Source organism: Bufo gargarizans, chromosome 1, assembly GCF_014858855.1.
Source record: "Bufo gargarizans isolate SCDJY-AF-19 chromosome 1, ASM1485885v1, whole genome shotgun sequence".
Taxonomy (NCBI): Eukaryota; Metazoa; Chordata; class Amphibia; order Anura; family Bufonidae; genus Bufo; species Bufo gargarizans.
The window spans coordinates 537,293,827-537,313,922 of NC_058080.1; the positions used below are offsets into that span (position 1 = coordinate 537,293,827).

General features: G+C 41.7%; 1 protein-coding gene across 2 annotated transcripts in view; it reads left to right on the plus strand.

Moving 5' to 3' along the window:
• Window positions 1–20,096, plus strand: part of LOC122934217 (serotransferrin-A-like) — a 90,146-nt gene that overhangs the window by 1,865 nt on the left and 68,185 nt on the right. For both annotated transcript variants that reach the window (XM_044289520.1, XM_044289528.1), the window contains exons 2-7: window positions 3,991–4,148; window positions 14,469–14,568; window positions 16,224–16,400; window positions 17,074–17,236; window positions 18,024–18,088; window positions 18,908–19,065. In XM_044289520.1, the coding sequence (XP_044145455.1) occupies window positions 3,991–4,148; window positions 14,469–14,568; window positions 16,224–16,400; window positions 17,074–17,236; window positions 18,024–18,088; window positions 18,908–19,065 (821 nt within the window). The remainder of the gene's footprint in view (window positions 1–3,990; window positions 4,149–14,468; window positions 14,569–16,223; window positions 16,401–17,073; window positions 17,237–18,023; window positions 18,089–18,907; window positions 19,066–20,096) is intronic.

The window sequence follows — 20,096 nt, forward strand, 5'->3', positions numbered from 1 at the left end:
TTCACATCTGTGTCTTGGCCTCTGTATATATTGGAAAGGCACAATGTTTTGCTTAAAGGGATTATCCTACAAATTTAAAATTCTTTCCCCCCCCCCCCTCATTTATGTGCTTATCTGGATGACTTTCTTCCCTTTATGTGGGTGGGCAGCAGCTCATGAAGCACTCGTAATTCCCAGTATGCACTGCAGTTATCTCTTGTTAATTTCTTCCTCCCTTGCATATAAAATAGTCCCTCACATACAGCCCCAGAGATACATATGGTTTTTAATATCTCCACAGTTCCTTCTCTTCTGCCTAGATAGAGATATTGCTATATGTTTCTATGATCTAGATCGCTTCACCTGCTTCTCTATGAGATCACTATGCCCACACTGAGAGGAGGTGTGAAGCTACTTAGCATGTTAGTCCATCTATAAATGCAGAAAAACATGGACCATAAGGATAAACATCAGGGTGTGCAGCCAGAGAGGAAAATGTAATATACAGTAAAAAAAAAAAAAAAAATTATTGCATGTATACTGCAATAACACATAGTTTGAAATGCCCCTTTCATTACATAGTGTGGGGATTCGCTCTGGTAGTTAGGACTAGCGGATGCAGTATAGAGGCAAAGAACACAGTTCTTGAATCAAACAGCGGTGTTTATTCACACATTGGTGTATAACAAAATGCAGATAAGGTGTATCACAAAAGGCAGGTGGCTTGGTGTTTGTTCACACACAAGGAAAGTCCATAAACAATAAAAGTCACCTTTTCTCCTGGGTGTTAGTTCAGCAGTTCAGCCTCATCAAGTCCATAGGCAGCCTGTTCACCTTCAGAGGGGCCTGAGTCCTCCAGCCCGGCTCAAACCTCAAATACCAGCACAGTCCTCAGTTCACAGCACACAGTCTCCTGAGCTCCACTGTCAGAGGGAGGTAAATCCACACACCTGGCAGTGCTGGCTGGTTTTTATGCCTGGCAAAACCCGGTCTGGAACATGGGGCGTAGTCACCCACCCAGCACTTTGACTACTCCCAGTAAGAGCCGTCCCGGATCAGCTATAAGAGCCATGCTAAATCTTTAGGTGTCAATTAGCAATAACTGCTGCTGACACATAAAATACCGGCTCTTACTTAATCGAGGCCAGGAACCTCGGTGACACATACCTTCCATCTACGATGATTCCAGGTACCTTCTTACAATAGTAATATTTTTTGTGAGCTAACTCCTTCAAAATGTGTCATAGAGAATAGCAGTGGTGTTCCATTTGTCAAAGCTGAAAGGATTTGTGTCACAGTTTGAGCCTTCAAAGGAAATATAAACATAGCAAAAATAATCTACCCAATAATGTTACAAATATTACTGCTAACAGTCCACTTAAACAGTACTTCTAACCATAAACATAAATAATACTACTATTTCGTATGTAGTACACACAAATATACATTCACACACACATTTCACACACATACTTCCACACAAATACATCTAACCTTTCTACAGCTGAATCTAGACATCATATAAGCAGCACAGAAGTTATGAGCTTTATTTCTAAAGAAGCAGTGAAAAGGTTGAGGAAAGGTCAGAATTTTTTTCTTTACTTCTCTATGTTACGTTACAACATCTGTACAGGTTCTTTCAATAAGGGCTCGAGCACACGGCCATTGCCCGACTGTGCTAATATTAAGGCCTGCAAACAGCAGATCTGGGCCGTTTAATAGCCAGGGAGAAGAAGACGTCCCCTGAGAAACACATGTCTCCTCCTACCTATACTGATGCTATTGATTAGCATACAGGGCGCCAAAACAGAATGGGGGGCACAGTGGCGTGCTCATGCGCAGCCGCTCTCCATTCTTTTCTATGGGGCCGCCGAAAATAGCCGAGCCAGTTCCGCCTGCCCCATAGAAATTAATGGGAGCAGGGGCCGCTCGTGTGCGGTGCGCTCCCATTCACTTCTATGGGAGCAGCGGGGAGCAGTGCTTGATGGTGGATGGATCCCGGGAAACCCAGGGTCCTCCAGCCACAGTTCTCCCCGCTCCATTCTCCTTCTAGGTGCGTGTCCCAGAGGTGGGACCAGCACCTAATAGACAGTGGGGGCATATCCTATAGTATGTGATGGAAATACCCCTTTAATAAATTCCCCCAAAGTTCAGGATTCTGTCATATGGATCTTCAGTATTCTAAAGTATAGATGAATAAATATGACACATTGCTGCCTTCCTCTGAACGTGCAATGTTATATTCAAGACTAGACATTAAGCCCATTACATTAACGGGCGCTAGAACATTACTGCATAAACATTAGTAGGAACAGTCTATATTAGGCCTCTTTCACACGTTTTCCGTTTGCGGGCCACTTTTTGCGTTCCGTATACGGTCATTCATTTCATTGGTTCCGCAAAAAAAACGGAATGTACTCCGTATGCATTCCGTTTACGTTCCGTTGACAGATAAAACATGTCCTATTATTGCCCGCAAATCACGTTCCGTGGCTCCTTTGAAGTCAATGGGTCCGTCAAAAAAACTGAACACATACGGAATGTACTCCGTATGTGTTCCGTATCCGTTCCGTTTTTTGCAAAACCATCCATTGAAAATGTTATGCCCAGCCCAATTTTTTCTATGTAATTACTGTATACTGTATATGCTATACGGAAAAACGGAACAGAAACGCAACGGAAACAAAAAAAATGGAACAACGGATCCGTGAAAAATGGACCGCAAAATACTGAAAAAGCCATACGGTCATGTGAAAGAGGCCTTAAATGGCACTGACTGGTGGCTGAGACTGCTGGCACTAACTGGTGGCTGAGACTGCTGGCACTAACTGGTGGCTGAGACTGCTGGCACTAACTGGTGGCTGAGACTGCTGGCACTAACTGGTGGCTGAGACTGCTGGCACTGTTACTGGTTGCTGTGGTTAGTGGCACTGACTGATGGCTGAGACTGATGATGTGGCTGGTGGCACTGACTGATTGCTGAAACAGCTGGCACTGACTGGTGGCTGAGACTGCTGGCACTGTGACTGGTGCCTGTGGCTGGTGGCACTGACTGATGGCTGATACGGCTGGCACTGACTGGTAGCTGAGACTGCTGGTACTGTGACTGGGGGCTGTGGCTGGTGGCACTGACTGATGGCTGAGACTGCTGGCAGCGGCTGCTGTCTGTGGCTGAGAGTGCTGGGACTGTGCGGCTGTGTGATGCACGAACAGTAATGGCGGCTCTCCGACGTGGAGAGCACACCATAACCTGCGAGCGGCGGCGATTGGCCTGGCCGGCACGCAGGTGTGGGCAGTGCGGGCGGCATGCGGAGCGTCGTGTGATGATTGGACGGTGCGCCGTGCGTGGCGCAGTTGCGTGTGGGGTGGCGGTGATTGGGCGGCACGTGCACAGTTCAATTATTGCCACACATGCACGGACACGCAGCCCTGAGCATGCACACAGGGCTTTTATTATAGTAGCTATACATCCTCTATAATAAAGTCCCTGTGTGCGACCGTGCGTGTGTGACGATTAGTTAGGTGCACATGCGCGGCGGCCAATCAACACATGGCACTCCGCACGCACCGCCCAAGTGTACAGATGTAGTCAGAGTAATAGGGGAAGGAAGGGGGCAGGGAAGTTTCCCTGCGTCAGCTGCCTGCAGCTCGGGATGACAGAGGACAGCAAATAGGGATGGATATGGCCTCTCACCTCCACTCACAGAGACTGCCGCCGGACGCACATGTATGGGCGCTGCAGGCGGTGTCCGTAAGTGCATGCCGATTGGCCAGCCCGCCGCGCATTTGCACTTAACAAATCGGCACACACGGACGCGCACGTACATAGAGATTTTATTATACAGGATGTGATATGGTGCATTTCACTTTCTCTATTATGTGATTAGATATCTGCAATTTTGGCAGTACATTGTGTTTTGTACTCTATGAACACAAGGCTTGGATTTCAGATATGTAGACTGTTCTACTCATTTTTCTACTTTCTTCTCCCAAACTCTTTTCATTTTCAAGGGAAGAAGTTTCGTTGGTGTACCTTATCTGACGCAGAGCAGAGGAAATGTTCTTATCTGGCCCGGACCCTTCAAAATGTTCTGTCTTCAAGCGACACATTCTCTCGAGTATCATGTGTCAGAGCTCACAATGCGCAGGACTGCATGACGAAAATCAGAGTAAGGCTACTTCTTAGTGGTCCCGTGAGAATATTGTGCTTCTATTAGTACAGTACATATCTTAATTCATCCCCCTGCAAAGATGTGTAGGACCATGGCTGTAGACCCATGTTTCCTAGTACACAGATTTGCATAGCCATATGCAGTGCTGTTTGACAATGCTTTCAGAATCAGGTGTACATGTCTATAAAGCCTCATTGCCTGAGATCTTATGGTGGCCATACACACTATAAGTTTATTTCTCAGACATGGCCATACACATTTTAGTCTATATTGACTATTACAGTTTTTCAGAATGGCCATACAATGAAACTGGGCTATCGATGAAAGATCTGGGAACGTTCTTTCAAAGAAAGATCTTTTGTTAACGAATAATCTTTATTTTTTTTATTGGATGAAAATATTAAACACAGCCAACTTCTTTCAAACAATCTGTGGCATTGAAAAAACGATTGGAGGGCACTCAAATATCTAGAGATCACAAAGATCTTCAATCTATTACGGTAAAAAACAATTCTTTAATTGTAAAAAAATTAATAAAAATGTACGCAAGACATATAAGACCTATAAAATCACATGTGAAAAAAGTTAGGTACCATGGCAAAATCCATATTTACATATTATCTATCATATTACATAATTGTATACTTGCTCTTATTTGAGGTCCGATAAAGAGCAGTGATCAACACATATAGTTTAGTCTGGATCGAGATAATGCTGTTAATCCATGCAATCAAACCATTACCATATTGTGTGGATCAATGGTCTGCATCAGTTGCTGAATACATCAAAATAAAATAGCAGATAAAATCAAGGGAATAAGATAAAAAAAATACAGCAGTGTTCTGTTTATAAAGCCGTGCTTCAATAAGCGATGTTCAAAGTAGAGAAATATGCAGGACAAAGAGACACAAGTATCGGATGACAATCAGGTGGGTGTATAGTCCTTAACGCAGTGAGTTACCATATGGTCCTCATATATTTGCATAGATTAACTTAGAGGACTAGTGCAATGGGCCAGGATACTGGTGGTTAAAGTTCTGTATTTGTCGTGACGCCAATTGCAGCGTGCGCAGGGTACTACCCCAGGGCCCTTCCAAGATGTTATAACGCACGTCCCAGATTAGGAATGCCAGAGTTCTGTAATGGCCTATAATGTCTCTATAAGGTGGTGATAATTGTGTCAACGATGTCTCCTACCTGGGTACGGCTGGACTCCTGGCTCCTGGCTCACTTGCAATTAATTTTGAGTGTAGTGATAGTAGGAGTAATAGAGGAATCTTGCAGCAGAAATGATGTCCAGACCTTAAGATGAAGTTCAAACGTTTCGTTACTGAAGATAACCTGTATCCAAGCAGTATACAGCTTTGGTCTCTGGTCCCAGCAGGTTTTAGCAATGATTGTCAGGAAACAAATGCTTCTGCTTTAAACTTGGATCTTGCAGGATAAGTCGTCTGCTTGGTAGCTCTGTAATTGTGACAGGAATTAATCTTCTGCACTTTTCTATAACTTCTGCTTTGTGGGGACAGACTAGCTGAGGAGGAATGGCTTCTCCTAGGTCTCTGGACTTATCTCTCAGATGGTTTCTCAGGGGATGCTTTCTTCCTGGAACTCTGGAGGTTGTCTTTAGTTTTCTGCTTCTTTATCGATCTGAGGCTGAAGGTGCTCAGACTGGGAATATGATCAAGTCTCAGCCGAGACAAGATCCTTGCTGTCTTCCCTATGTAGGGGAACTCCTCACACACACACACACACCCTAGCCCTAGCAGGGGGTGGGCTACACTAACTCTAACTTCCTTCTCCACCCATGTTGCAGGATTTGGGAACAGTCCACGCCTCAACAGAGGGGGATCTAAGCTGGAATAATCCATTCCAGCCTAGATACCCTAAACTGAGACTTGTACCTTGCTAATGCGTTGCTGCCACCTGATGGTGAACCTGGAAAATTACAGGAACAATAGTATTTAACATGGTTTTAGATGCACAGTTGTGAAGACATGATATAAATCACATCAGATGACAATATACAGTCTCTTAGAAGATAGTAGCGGGGTAGAGGCGTGTCATAACCCAACTCTGGGGTGTTACACTAGTAGTTGCCGATTTATATAACACTTGGGTTATTGCCTTCAGTTATACAGTTGTGTTCAAAATAATAGCAGTCAGACATCACTAACCTGATCAATCACTGTTTTTGGATAGAAATTATATTTCTACATGGCAAATAATTTACTAGCAGGTGTAGTAGAGTAATAGAAATCGAACAGAACCAACAGTCATGACATGCATGCTGCTGATTCTGTGTAATTGAATCACTAATTGAAAGGGGAATGTTCAAAATAATAGCAGTGTGGAGTTTAATGAGTGAGGTCATTCATTCTTTGAAAAACAGGTGGCAATTATTGCCCTTATTTAAAGGGAACCTGTCACCAGTTTTATTGTTCAGAAGAACAGCATACCTTGATTAATAAGTTGATTGGAGAGGAGAAAACATATAAAGAAGTGCAATAAATTATAGGCTGCTCAGCTAAAATGATTGCAAATGCTTTAAAATGGCAACCAAAACCTGAAAGAAGTGGAAGAAAGCAAAAAACGACGATTGAAATGGATAAAAGAATAGCCCAAAGACAAGGACTCAGCCAACAATCAGCCCCAGGAAGATCAAAGAAGGTCTAAAGTTACCTGTGAGTACTGTTACAATTAGAAGACGCCTATGTGAAGCCAAGCTATCTGCAGGAAGCCCCCGCAAAGTCCCAGTGTTGAAAAAAAGACATGTGCTGAAGAGGTTATAATTTGCCAAAAACCACATTGACTGGCCTAAAGAGACATTTTGTGGACTGATGAAAGTAAGATTCTTCTTTTTGGGTCTAGTGGCCGGAGACAGTTTGTCAGATGACCCCCAAACACTGAATTCACGCCACAGTACACTGTGAAGACAGTGAAGCATGGTGGCGCAAGCATCATGATATGGGGATGTTTCTCATACTAAGGTGTTGGGCCTATTTATCTCATACCAGGGGTCATGGATCAGTTTGAATACATCAGAATACTTGAAGAGGTCATGCTGCCTTATGCTGAAGAGGAAATGCCCTTGAAATGGGTGTTCCAACAAGACAACAACCCCAAACACACCAGTAAACGTGCAACATCTTGGTTCCAGACCAACAAGATTGACGTTATGGAGTGGTCAGCCCAATACCCTGATCTTAATCCAATAGAAAACTTGTGGGGTGACATCAAAAATGCAGTTTCTGAGGCAAAACCCAGAAATAGAGAAGAACTGTGGAATGTAGTCCAATCATCCTGGACTGGAATACCTGTTCACAGGTGCCAGAAGTTGGTTGACTCCATGCAACACAGATGTACAACAGTTCTCAGAAACATTAGTAAAGTGATTCAAAGGAAAACAAAATCTTCAAACATTTTTGAGTTTATATAGTGAATGTTTGAGTTTGCAAAGAAGAATACAAACGGCAATTTTTTTGAACAGTCTAATATTCACTTTTCTTCAATTTTTTTTAGAGGAACAACACAAATTTTATATATTTTTCTTCATGTTTTGATTTGGAATAGAATTTGTAGTGTTTCCAATGCATTTTTGTGTATGGAAATAAAAGCTATTAGAAGAATATTTTTCTGCCATATTCCGAAAGGCCAGATCGGGAGAATTCACCGGAATTGCCCTGATGCTGCGACATTTAGAGAACAGAGCATTTTGATCCAAGATAGATTCATAGAAAAAGGCTACACAAAGGAGGAACTATTGAGGTTTAGTCGAGATGTTGAAGAAAAAGGGGAAAAGAAGGGGATGGAGAATAAACATAAGAAGAGGAAGGATTTTAGGTTTGCGTTTCTTACTCAGTATACAGCACAGGCAGGTTTAATTAAAAACACCATTAGAAAAAATTGGACAGTACTTAAAAATGATCCGGTTGTAGGTAAAGAGATCCCTAGCCACCCTGATTTTATTTTTAGAAAGGCACCGAACTTAAAAAAACGTCTGCTACACAGTGCGATCTCAAGTAAGGATGAGGGAAAGGAAGAAACCTTTTCTCCTGGTGCGGTTTCTGCCCCCCATGTAGGAACAGGAGTAGGGATCAAAAACAAATGAGAACGACGATGATACATTCAGCTAAAAGAAATAAGGATTTTAAAATCAAAGGACAAATGACATGTGACAGCTTGGGGGTTGTTTACATGCTGGAATGTCTGTGTGGCCTCCAGTATGTGGGAAATACGATGAGAAAATTGAAGGTCTGGATACAAGAACATATTAAGAATATTAGAAAGGGTCAACGAAGAATGACATAATGATGTTAAAAAAGACTGAAAACTCATAATAAAGAGATATCTGATAAAAAAAAAAATAAGAAAGGGTTTAGAGACCCATGGGGTGTCTATGCATTTTAAAAAGGTCCATCAAAAAGATCAGAGAGGACTTGTGTTTGTTGGGTTAGAGCTGGTGAAAAGTGATTGGCGGGGAGGAGACACCATACAGAAGATAGATCGACGGGAGGTCAAATGGATCTATGAGCTCAACACCATCCAACCGCAGGGACGTAATGTATAATTGGATTTGAAACCGTGCCTAGTGAAATAACAGCTATCTGAGTATAAAGGAGGTGTATTACTGTTGACCAATCAGGAGATGGAGGTGTGTACTGTGGGAGTGAGTATGAGCTACTACTGACCAATTGGAAAAGAAGGGTGTGTATTAGGGGAGTGATTACAAGCGGTAGGAAAAGGTGTAGGAGATTGATGAATGAATGTGTCCGAGCGAACAAATGAGTTGGAGAAAAACTTTTTAAAGTATAAGAAGCTATCACTGGATGAAACTATCCATTCAAGTTGTGGATGGGGATTGTCACTTCGCTGGATATGATTATGTTTTAATTTTATGTGTTCATGGGTGAGGGGAGGGAGGGTGTTTGTGGGTAAAATATGGAATACTCCCCTGACGAAGTGTGGAGCGAAACCCGGGTCGGGCAGGATTGTTGAGATTGCTCTTATTGTTTATTACCGTCTTGCGTTTGTGAGTATATTAAATAGTGGAACCTGATAAATTGCCTATGTCCCTAGAACTGGATGGGTTAAGCTTGAAAAGGTTTTATTCTTCTGGATAGGGAACGTGCGGTCCCAAAAAACGCATGTACTGAACTGTGACTTGTGCCCACTTCACTTTCGGGAATCGCTGCGGCAAACCATAGACAACGGACTGGAGCTAAATAGTTTTTTTTATCAGTATAAATAGTAAACCAAAGGTTCTTTTTATTATTGTTGATCTGTTGTATAAAAGTATTTAAGCTTTCTTCCATATTTGTCCAGATAAAAATAATGTCATTAATGTATCTACGCTAGAGTACCAGACTCATCCCCAGCTGTGGGTTGATGACTTCTGCCTCCCATTGGGCTATAAATAAACTAGCATAGCTGGGGCGAATCTGGTACCCATGGCAGTGCCCCTTTCCTGAACATTAAAGTCTGATTCATACAGAAAGTGTGTTAGAATAAAACTGACCCCTTTTATTATCAATATCGATCTGATCACGCTGAAAATGACTGTTGGCTTGCAATTGTAACCTCAGAGCTTCCATACCTTGGTTGTGATCTATAATAGTATAAAGGGAATTCATGTCCATGGTCCCCAATATCCAATGGTCTCTGAAATTCACTTGCTCTATGTACATGCTAAATTTGTCCATTGTCCAATTTAAAAATTGTAATCCTTTATTCAAAAGGGTGGTCTGTGCTTCAGATAGACAAATTTGGCTCAGATGTACTATTGTGTTTTCTTCTGTGTTGTCTGTGTGGGGTTCTTATGATGTCTTTTTCCCCTTCGTATCTTTTTCGGTTTTGTGTGCATGTTAGGGAGTATATGTTGTGACTCCTCCCTTGGTTAAAATGGTCGTGATTGCAATTTGCAGGTGGTCTCCTCTCCAAATTTTCCAGGTGATTTTGGTATCTGCGTCTGAGATTGTATTGGTGTGATTGTGGTGTTCTCGCATGTCTCCACTCTGAGGACTTTACGTATGTCTCTATGACTCTTATTCTGTGGTGGGGTTTGGTCTAAAAAATGTGAATTTGAAAGTGACTCGAATCGATTAGATGTTGGAATATTGTATTATTTATGTGTTTAATTTCTATTTAAATCTGTCCCTTTCTCTGTGTAACTTCTAGTTGGAGTTGTTGTAGCAGTATTAGCTATACCTTTCTGTGGTGAACTCTTGCGTGAGGGACTTTTCCATATATTTTCTTTTAATTTCTTTGATTTTTTATTAATTATTTCCCAATAAATAATTTGTGATAGATTTCATAATAGAAGGGGTCAGTTATATTCTAACACATAACTACTTTCTGTATGAATCAGACTTTTATGTTCAGGAAAGGGGCACTGCCATGGGTACCAGATTCACCCCCAGCTATGCTAATTTATTTATGGCCCAATGGGAGGCGGAAGTCATCAACCCACAGCTGGGGATGAGTCTGGTACTCTGGCGTAGATACATTGATGACATAATTTTTATCTGGACAAATACTGAAAAAAAGCTTAAATATTTTTATACAACAGATCAACAATAATGAAAAGAACCTTAGGTTTTCTATTAATACTTCCCGATCTTATATTTAATTTCTGGATTTAAATATTACTATTGAAAACCAGAAACTGGTATATAATATGTACCATAAACCTGTTATGAAGAACAGTTTCATCCTATATTCAAGTTGTCATCTCCCCACATGGCTTTTTAATATATCAACGAGCCAGTTTAGGAGATTAAAGAGGAACTGCACATCTAATGAACAATTTGAAGAGGAAGCCGCAACACTTAAACATCAGTTTGCAATGAAACAATATCCAGATAAGATAGTAGACATATCGTTAAATAAAGTGAGAGATATGAATAGAGATACCTTTTTCACAACTGATGTAAATAAACAACAAGATAATGAGCTACATATTATACTCCCATTTTATTCACAATACAAAAGAATAGAAAAAATTATAAGTAAACACTGGCATCATCTGTTAAAGGACAAAACCGTTGGGTCCATATTGACATCTAAGCCCTTGATAACATACACTAAGGCCCCTAACTTTGGTTTACTTGTAGCAGCACCAACCACAAGGAAGAATAAAATAGTAAGGTCCAACTGCAACTGGTTGTTTTCAAAGGGATTCCATAGATGTGGTATCTGCAACAATTGCAGAATAACAATTTTTTTGAAGAAAATGTTGCAGGTACATTCCAACCACAATTCATTTTGTCATACTGATTAAGGACAGTTTGTCCTGCAACACGACTGATGTAATATACATCTTAGAATGCCCATGTCGCAAGCAGTACATAGGGCGTACGAAGAAATCATTGAAAAAACGTATAGCTGAACATATTAATAACATTAAAAATGGATTTGAAAATCATTCAGTTTCACAACACTATAAACAATATCACAATAAAGACCCCACGACACTTGTATTTGCGGCCCTTGAGAAGATTAGGAAGCCATGGCAAGGAGGCCATCACATTGCGAATATGTCTAGAGCAGAATCTAGGAAGATCTTTGAATTTGATACGTTGATCCCTACAGGTTTGAACGCTGAGATGAAATTGTTTGGTTTTCTTTAAGCCTGGGGTTGGTGCCAATGGTGGATAGGAAAATCGAGGTCCTGCTGTTCTACCAGCACCTTGATCTCCCTTCCTTATCCGGCCCCATCCCGCATTCATCTATCTCACCTCATTTGAAATATTGTCCACTCAAGAAGAATCTGTGACAATACCCCCCCAAAAAAATATATTTTATCAAATTTACATAGTTCATCATCAAAAAATACATTTTTATCAATAAAAGATACTCATAAAAAGCAATATAAAAAAATTCCTCATAAAAAAAGCTGGATCTGCGGTAGGTGCAACCCCCAATGAGTGACCCTAACTTTCCTACTTATTATATTTATTTTCTTTCAATATTCTTTTAATATTTCTAATATATACTTTCTGATACTTTTTCATCTCTCATATTCACTATTAGTGTACTACTAAAAAAACATTGCAAAGGTATGGGAAGTGAGTCAGAAGTACCATTAACCACTCTTGATGCACAGTAATTATAAACGCATCATAGATGCACAAAAAATGCAATTGCGTTTTTACCTAGGATCTATTGTGGATCTCCCCCGTTTTTATTCATTTTTTATTTTTATCTTTTCATTTTTTCATATATATATTTTTTATTTCTACATGTTGTAATTCTGTACGTCCACCATATTTACAATGTTGATTGAAATACATATATTTTCATAAGAGACACAAGGACCGTTGTGTGCATCCGTGGCCGTTGTGCCGTTTTCCAGTTTTTTTTCGCGGACTCATTGACTTTCAATGGGTCCGTGGAAAAATCGGAAAATGCACCATTTTGCAGCCGCATCCGTGATCTGTGTTTCCTGTCCGTCTAAACAATAGGACCTGTCCTATTTTTTTGATGGACAGCGGTTCTCGGACCCATTCAAGTCTCCGATCGGAACTCTCCGCTGCCACCAATGAGTTAAATACAATAGAGGGAGGGAGGGGGGGCGGGGGGCCGCACACTGGCCACCAATGATATTCAAACTGGGGAGGGAGGGGGGTCTGCCCCCTACTGCCTGGCAGCCCCTGATCTCTTACAGGGGTATATGATACGCACAATTAACCCCTTCAGGTGCGGCACCTGAGGGGTTAATTGTGCGTATCATATACCCCTGTAAGAGATCGGGTGCTGCCAGGCAGAAGGGGGCAGTCATGTACACAGTTTGTAGTATATTCTAACTAGAAGCGTCCCCATCACCATGGGAACGCCTCTGTGTTAGAATATACTGTCGGATATGAGTTTTCACGATGTAACTCAAATCCGATGGTATATTCTAACATAGAGGCGTTCCCATGGTGATGGGGACGCTTCAAGTTAAAATATACCATCGGATTGGAGAAAACTCCGATCCGATGGTATAAAAGGGACTCCTGACTTTACATTGGGGACGGATCCGTTTGCAATTGCACCATATTGTGTCAACGTCAAACGGATCCGTCCCCATTGACTTGCATTGTAATTAAGGACAGATCCGTTTGGCTCCGCAAGGCCAGGTGGACACCAAAACTTTTTTTTCATGTCCGTGGATCCTCCAAAAATCAAGGAAGACCCACGGACGAAAAAATGGTCACGGATCACGGACCAACGGAACCCCGTTTTGCGGACCGTGAAAAAATACTGTTGTGTGCATGAGGCCTATGCCGCACACAAACCTCGGTGTTGTGTGAGACGCTGACACAGCGCAACTACCAGGGATCGCTGCGATACATCTAGACATCTGGCATATAAACTGCAGGCCGACAGATGAGTAATGTAGCCACCATTGCATATGTTTATTAATACTAATGAAGAAGTAATGGTTCTATAACCATACATTACTATACAAAGAGACATTGAACGTATAACTGAAGGCAACAACCCAAGTGTTATCTAAATCAGGAAATACTAGTCCTCTAAGTTAATCTATGCAAATATATGAGGACCATATGGTAACTCACAGCCGTTAAGGACTATACACCCACCTGATCGTCATCCGATACTTGTGTCTCTTTGCCCTGCATATTTCTCTACTTTGAACATCGCATATTGAAGCAAGGCTTTATAAACAGATCACTGCTGTATTTTTTTATCTTATTCCCCTGATTTTATCTGCTATTTTATTTTGATGTATTCAGCAACTGATGCAGACCATTGATTCACACAATATGGTCATGGTTTGATTGCATTGATTAACAGCATTATCTCAATCCAGACTAAACTATATGTGTTGATCACTGCTCTTTATCGGACCTCAAATATGAGCGAGTATACAATTATGTTTTGATAGATATTATGTAAATATGCATTTTGCCATGGTACCTAACTTTTCACATGTGATTTTATAGGTCTTATATGTCTTGCGTACATATTTTTTTTTTTTACAATTAAAGAATTGTTTTTTACCATAATAGATTGAAGCTTTTTGTGATCTCCAGATATTGGAGTGCCCTCCAATCGTATTTTCTATATTGAGTTATTGCATTTGGGCTTAGGGTGTTGCCCTAGGAGAGAGCACCATCTCTATGTTAAGTACATATTGGTGAGCCACTGGTACTAAATCCTATTAATCTGTGACATTGGTCTGACCTGGCACAAACTGCCCAGCAATGGTTTAGTACTTTTGCACATATTTATAACACATTAGAACAACTATATGAGTGTTTTATAAGCGTATCAAATCTTGTTTCCCTCATATTCTCATGCCTTTGTTCCTAGGGAAATAAAGCAGACGCCGTGTCCCTAGATTCTGGTGATGTTTACACAGCAGTCAGACTGTATGACCTGGATGTGGTAGCAAAGGAAGAAAATACTGAAGGTATCCAAAGTTCGTCAAGTTTTAGCAAATATAAGAAATTAGTGCTTATTGAAGCATTGTGTTATTCCTGATTAGGTGTCATAGGTCCATCAGGATGGTTGAAACAAATAAGCATTACTCACCTCACTATTTCAGACCTCACTGCTCTCCATTTTAGCCAATCAACCCTTAAAAAAAAAAAAATTAAAGAAATTAATGATGATCGCTGGCATCAAGGACAATTTTTCTGTTAGACAGTTTTAATAAATTCCATAAGTAATTGTGTTATTGTTATATTTAAAGTGTACCTGAGTTTTCAACAAAAGTTTGCCTAATGGCTGTGCTTCTTTGTGAAGGAATAGGTATTCTTGGGGCATCCCTAAAGTCTTTTTCAGCCATAATATTCCCTGTTTCAGCTGCACAGCTAGATGCATTTCACTCAGAATCAAGGGGGCGTATAACTTTTGTGAAATTTGCCAGCACTGTACTGGTGTGACATCCTTACTTTCCACTATGTTTGTTTTCAGCTCCAGAGTTCACAGAACAGATAAGGAGGGAGAGATCACACTTACAGACACACAGGAGGCTCCTATAATCTTCAAAAGTGGTGTAGAATCCAGTGGCATGCCTAGAGTGTTTGGAACCCAGGGCGGGTCCTTTCTCTGGCATCGCCCCAACACTTGAAAAAAATTGCCCTCATTGAACAACCTTCACAGTAGTTTTGTCCCGATATGTTCCCCTTCACGGTAGTTATGCCCATATTGTGCCCCCTCACAGTAGTTATGCCCACACTGTGCCCCCTTAAAGTACTTATCCTTTCATTATGCCCCCTTGACAGTAGATATGCCCTTATTGAGACCCCTCACAGTAGTTATGCCCTCCTCTGTGCCCCTTTCACAGTAGTAATACCCTATCTGTCCCTCTTCACAGTTGTAACTGCCCTCTCTGTGCTGCTTCAGAGTTGTAATGCCCATTGTGCCCCCTTCACAGTAATAATGCCCACTCTGTGCCCCATAACAGTTATGCCCACCCCCTTCACAGGAAGCAGGCTGAAGGGTGGAGCAGGAAGAAGTCTTCCTGCTTCATCATTCAGTGCGGGAGATAAGGAGCGCTTCCATCTGTGTGGATGGAAGCGATCATTGCTTCTGACAACCCCCTGAGAGTGGGCACTTGGGGCGGAATGCCGCCCGCCCGTCCCCCTCCTTAGCATGCCACTGGTAGAATCAAGTTTTTTTTTTTTTCAGGCTCATAATATTAGCTAGCTCTGACGCTCCCCATTTCCTGTGAGCAATCTTCTCTGTCTCTGACACTAGGGCCCGATCTCCCCTGACAACAGGTAGTGGACTGCAAATTAGGTGTAAGTGAGACCTCTAGTGGTCATGATTTTGGGTGGATGCAGGCATATTTTTTTAATGAAATTAATTATAAACTAGCTATTTACGCCATTCTCTATTAAATGAAATTGTGTGAAAGTACAGTGACTCTTCCCAGGCTTATCAAATTAAACTTTGGGCACAACTTGTAAGCAAAATATCAGGATAATTGCAGATATCAATGTTGCAGAACTGCTATATTGGGAATAACTTAATATTGAAAGAAGGGACAGAGGAAAATGGATTTAAGAACTCTGGAAAATGGTGCAAGTAGCAATCCTATAGTTACTTTGGTCTATGTAGGAACCTGCGTGTTTGCTGTAGCTGTTGCTCATCGTGGTACTCTGAACATCCGTAATCTAAGAGGAACCCGCTCTTGTCACAGTGGAGCCAAATGGACAACTGGATGGAATATACCATTTGGATTCCTCCTCTCCAGGAACCTAATGTTTTGGGAGGAAGAACAACCTTTGGCTAAAGGTAAATGTGCAATTAACTGTATGTATGTCATTTCACATGGCCAAATCATCTGCCCTTTGTCGTAGGGCTCATGCACACAAACTTATTTTCTTTCTGTGTCTGTTCCGTTTACTCCGTATGTCCGCTTCCGCAAAAAAATAGAACATGTCCTATTATTAAGGACAAGGATAGGAATTTTCTATTAGGGGCCAGCTATTCCCCTATGGCAGTGATGGCGAACCTTTTACAGACCGAGTGCCCAAACTGCAACATAAACCCACTTATTTATCGCAAAGTGCCAACACAGCAATTTACCTTGAATACTACAGTCCAATATAGATTATCTTCCATGTACTTTATCATTTATTTACAGTATCCTGCCTACACTCAGTGCGCTGCCTGTGCTGTTCATAGTGCGCCCTGTGCTGTTGAATGGCAGGAAAAGTTTAAGGCATATTGGTACACCATAGACTTTTTCCAGGGTGTGGGTGCCCACAGAGAGGGCTCTGAGTGCCGCCTCTGGCACCCGTGCCATAGGTTCGCCATAACTGCCCTATGGAATGCACACGGAGGCCATCCTCAAAATGCATACTGTCGTGTACATGAGCCATTACTATTATATCCATAGTCTACCACTGAGTACATACCTTTACGTTATATTAATGGCTAATCCATGCATTTTTCCTAATATTAGTTGTCAGTACATACTTCAATGCAAGTTGTATTCCTGGAATTGGAGTCTCTTCTCCAAACCTGTGTGAATTGTGCCAAGGAGCAAAGTCTTACGTACGAGAAAAAAATCACTTCTGTGAGACCAGCAGCAGCGAGCCTTTTTCAAACTCTGATGGAGCTTTTAGGTATGTATGATGTGTATTTACTAAACCTTTAAGGGATATTCTCATCTTAGACATTTATGGCATATCCCATATCCTGTGTATAGACTATAAATGTCAGGACCTTGGCTGTAACAAGAGCAATGGTGACGCCCCCATTGCACCAAAAGCCTAATTTGCATTTTAAGAAAAAGTACCATAACTCGGGAATGCAGCCTCGGATCAACAAAATAAAAACACTGTTTTAATCAGGTGAACCCCAACTATGTGTGTATGCCAAAGTTAGGTAAGATTCCCTTTATCATCACTTACTGTAGTTGAACGTGGCTAAATCAATCCATCTATAACAATGGTCAGTCTATATGTTTTATGTAATTGATGGAAGTTTACAGGTTGTCTGAGTTCTTTTATTTGTCCATAGTGACTCTTCCCTTCCTGCGCCCACTCAAATCCAATGCTGACACTCATATTCTAAGGCTGCAGCCAGTGACATATTGTTTGGCTGCAGTGGTGACATTCCGTATACGTCTGCAGCCAATCACTGACCTCAAAAGTCTACGGAGCAAAACGGCTGACGAGAATAATTGACTACAGTAATATACGGAACGTCACCACTGCAGCCAAATAATATGTCACTGCCTGTAGCCTGGGAAGATGACAGAGTAGCCACACTGGTTTGGAGCGGGTGCATGAGGGAAGGAACATTTATTTATTTATTATTATTTTACCCGGATCCCCGTCACTCATCATACAATGTTTTTCATTGTAAAATGTTACAGAATGTTTCTCAATAATTTACTCTTCACCATAGATGTCTTAAGAGTGGTGCAGGAGATGTTGCATTCATGGATCACCTGACCATAGCAGGAGCAACTGGTAAGTTCTAGGCCACAATAGCCATCGAGTCCTTTCCCTGAGTTTTCAGCACCTTAGTTTTCAGCACTGAGTTTTTAGCTTACGCAGTTAATGGGCACCATCCTGTTACTCCCTGTTCTGTATCATGGGTGGCATCTCTGCTGCACATGTATGGGTGAGAGAGTATAATGAGAAGACATCTATGAAAATACATGTAAGGGGTGATTTAAGTGAACACACAACATTATATTGCGGTGTGTTCCACATGCATGTTTTAATGTATGCCAGCAAACCACATGGAGAACAGATTTCCCTACCACTGCATGGAATAGAGTAGGTAGGGTCTGGCCACATGGTCAGGTTTCTGCATGCAGAAGCCAAAAGCAGTAGGGTATGGCCACATGGTCAGGTTTCTGCATGCAGAAGCCAAAAGCAGTAGTGGATCATAAAAGGAGAGAAAGTATACAGAAAAGATACGACTTCTCCTCTTTTTCTGAATTCACTCCTGGTTTTGGCTTCTAAAACGGCATCAGGAAATTAGGGAATAAAAAAATAGATATTTTTTTTATTTTTTATTAAACTCTAGTTTATCAAGTCTCTAAGCTGGGAAACTGAACAGCCTTATTTTTGTGTGAAGTATTAAAGAGTACAATTGAAAGTTGGTGAAGAGAGGATGGAACAAGTTGTCACTCATCGGTGTATGCTGACAGATATTATGCAGTAGTAAGATGCGATAATACCCAAATGAGCGATGTGGTCCCCATACATAAGAAAGACTTCTTTCCATGATCTACCACATATAGTAATCTCGGCATGTAACGGTTTACATTTTTTCTTCAGACTCAGAAGTGGATCAATTTGAACTCTTATGTCCAGATGGATCCACAGCTAGTCTAAAATCCTACAGGTCGTGCAATTTGGGTCTGGGCCCTGGCAAAGCAATTATCACAAGAGGTCACATGAAAAGAATAACTAAGAGATTTCTTATGCTGATCCAGGTAAATGTTCACCATATGTAGCAATGTGCTTAAAGGGGATCTGTCAGCAAATTTGTACCTATGAAATTGACTGACCTGTTCCTTGTGCACTTGGCAGCTGAAGACATCTGTGTTGGTCCCATGTTTATATGTGCCCACATTGCTGAGAAAAATTAAGTTTTAATATATGCAAATGAGCCTCTAGGAGAAATGGTGGCATTACCGTTGCTCTCTCTGCAACTGCGACTCCCTCTCCACTTTGACTTTACGAGAAGTCAGGGCCAGTTGTGATGATGTTTTCATAGGCCCTGTATCACGTCTGGTATAGCAGGTACCAGATGTGCGGCGCAGAAGGAAGGGAAACCGGGTGCCCTAACACAAGGGAGAGGGAGGAGTGGTGACCCCTAACTCACCTAGCACTGGCTCCTGGCTACCCTGACGTCCCTAGATGGGTTGCTCTCCCGTATGCCGATCACATGCCTCGTCCCTGACTTACCCTAGAAGAAGCCCTAGATAGTGAGTATGGCGGTGGGAGCACTAGTCCTCACCACTGACACCTAGGGTAACAACAGGGAGTGGACAAACAACACAAACACCACATATAACCCCGAAGGGAGACAACAAACAGTATACAACAAACTGAAAAGGACCGGAGAGCCAACCGTACTGGTTCCAACTGCTCCAGCAACTCCACAACAACACCACTTGAGGTCAGAATAGATAGCCTGAAAGGAAGATCTATATCTGGCAACAAGGGAAGTAGGAAGAGAGACCAAAAAGTGGCTAGGAGTGGCAGAAGCAGAACAGCTGAAAGGAAAACTACCGATACCTAAATAGGACAAAAAGGATAGTAAACCAAAACAGGAAAACCTGGACCGGAATCCATTCCCACAACTAGGTCATGGAACGATGACACCCTCGTGACACCCTCGTGACAGTACCCCCCTTTCTACGAGGGGCCACAGACACTCAGGACCAGGTCTCTCCATATGAAAGATGTGAATAGAACGTATTAATCTGCTGGCGTTTACTTCTGACGCTGGCACCCACAT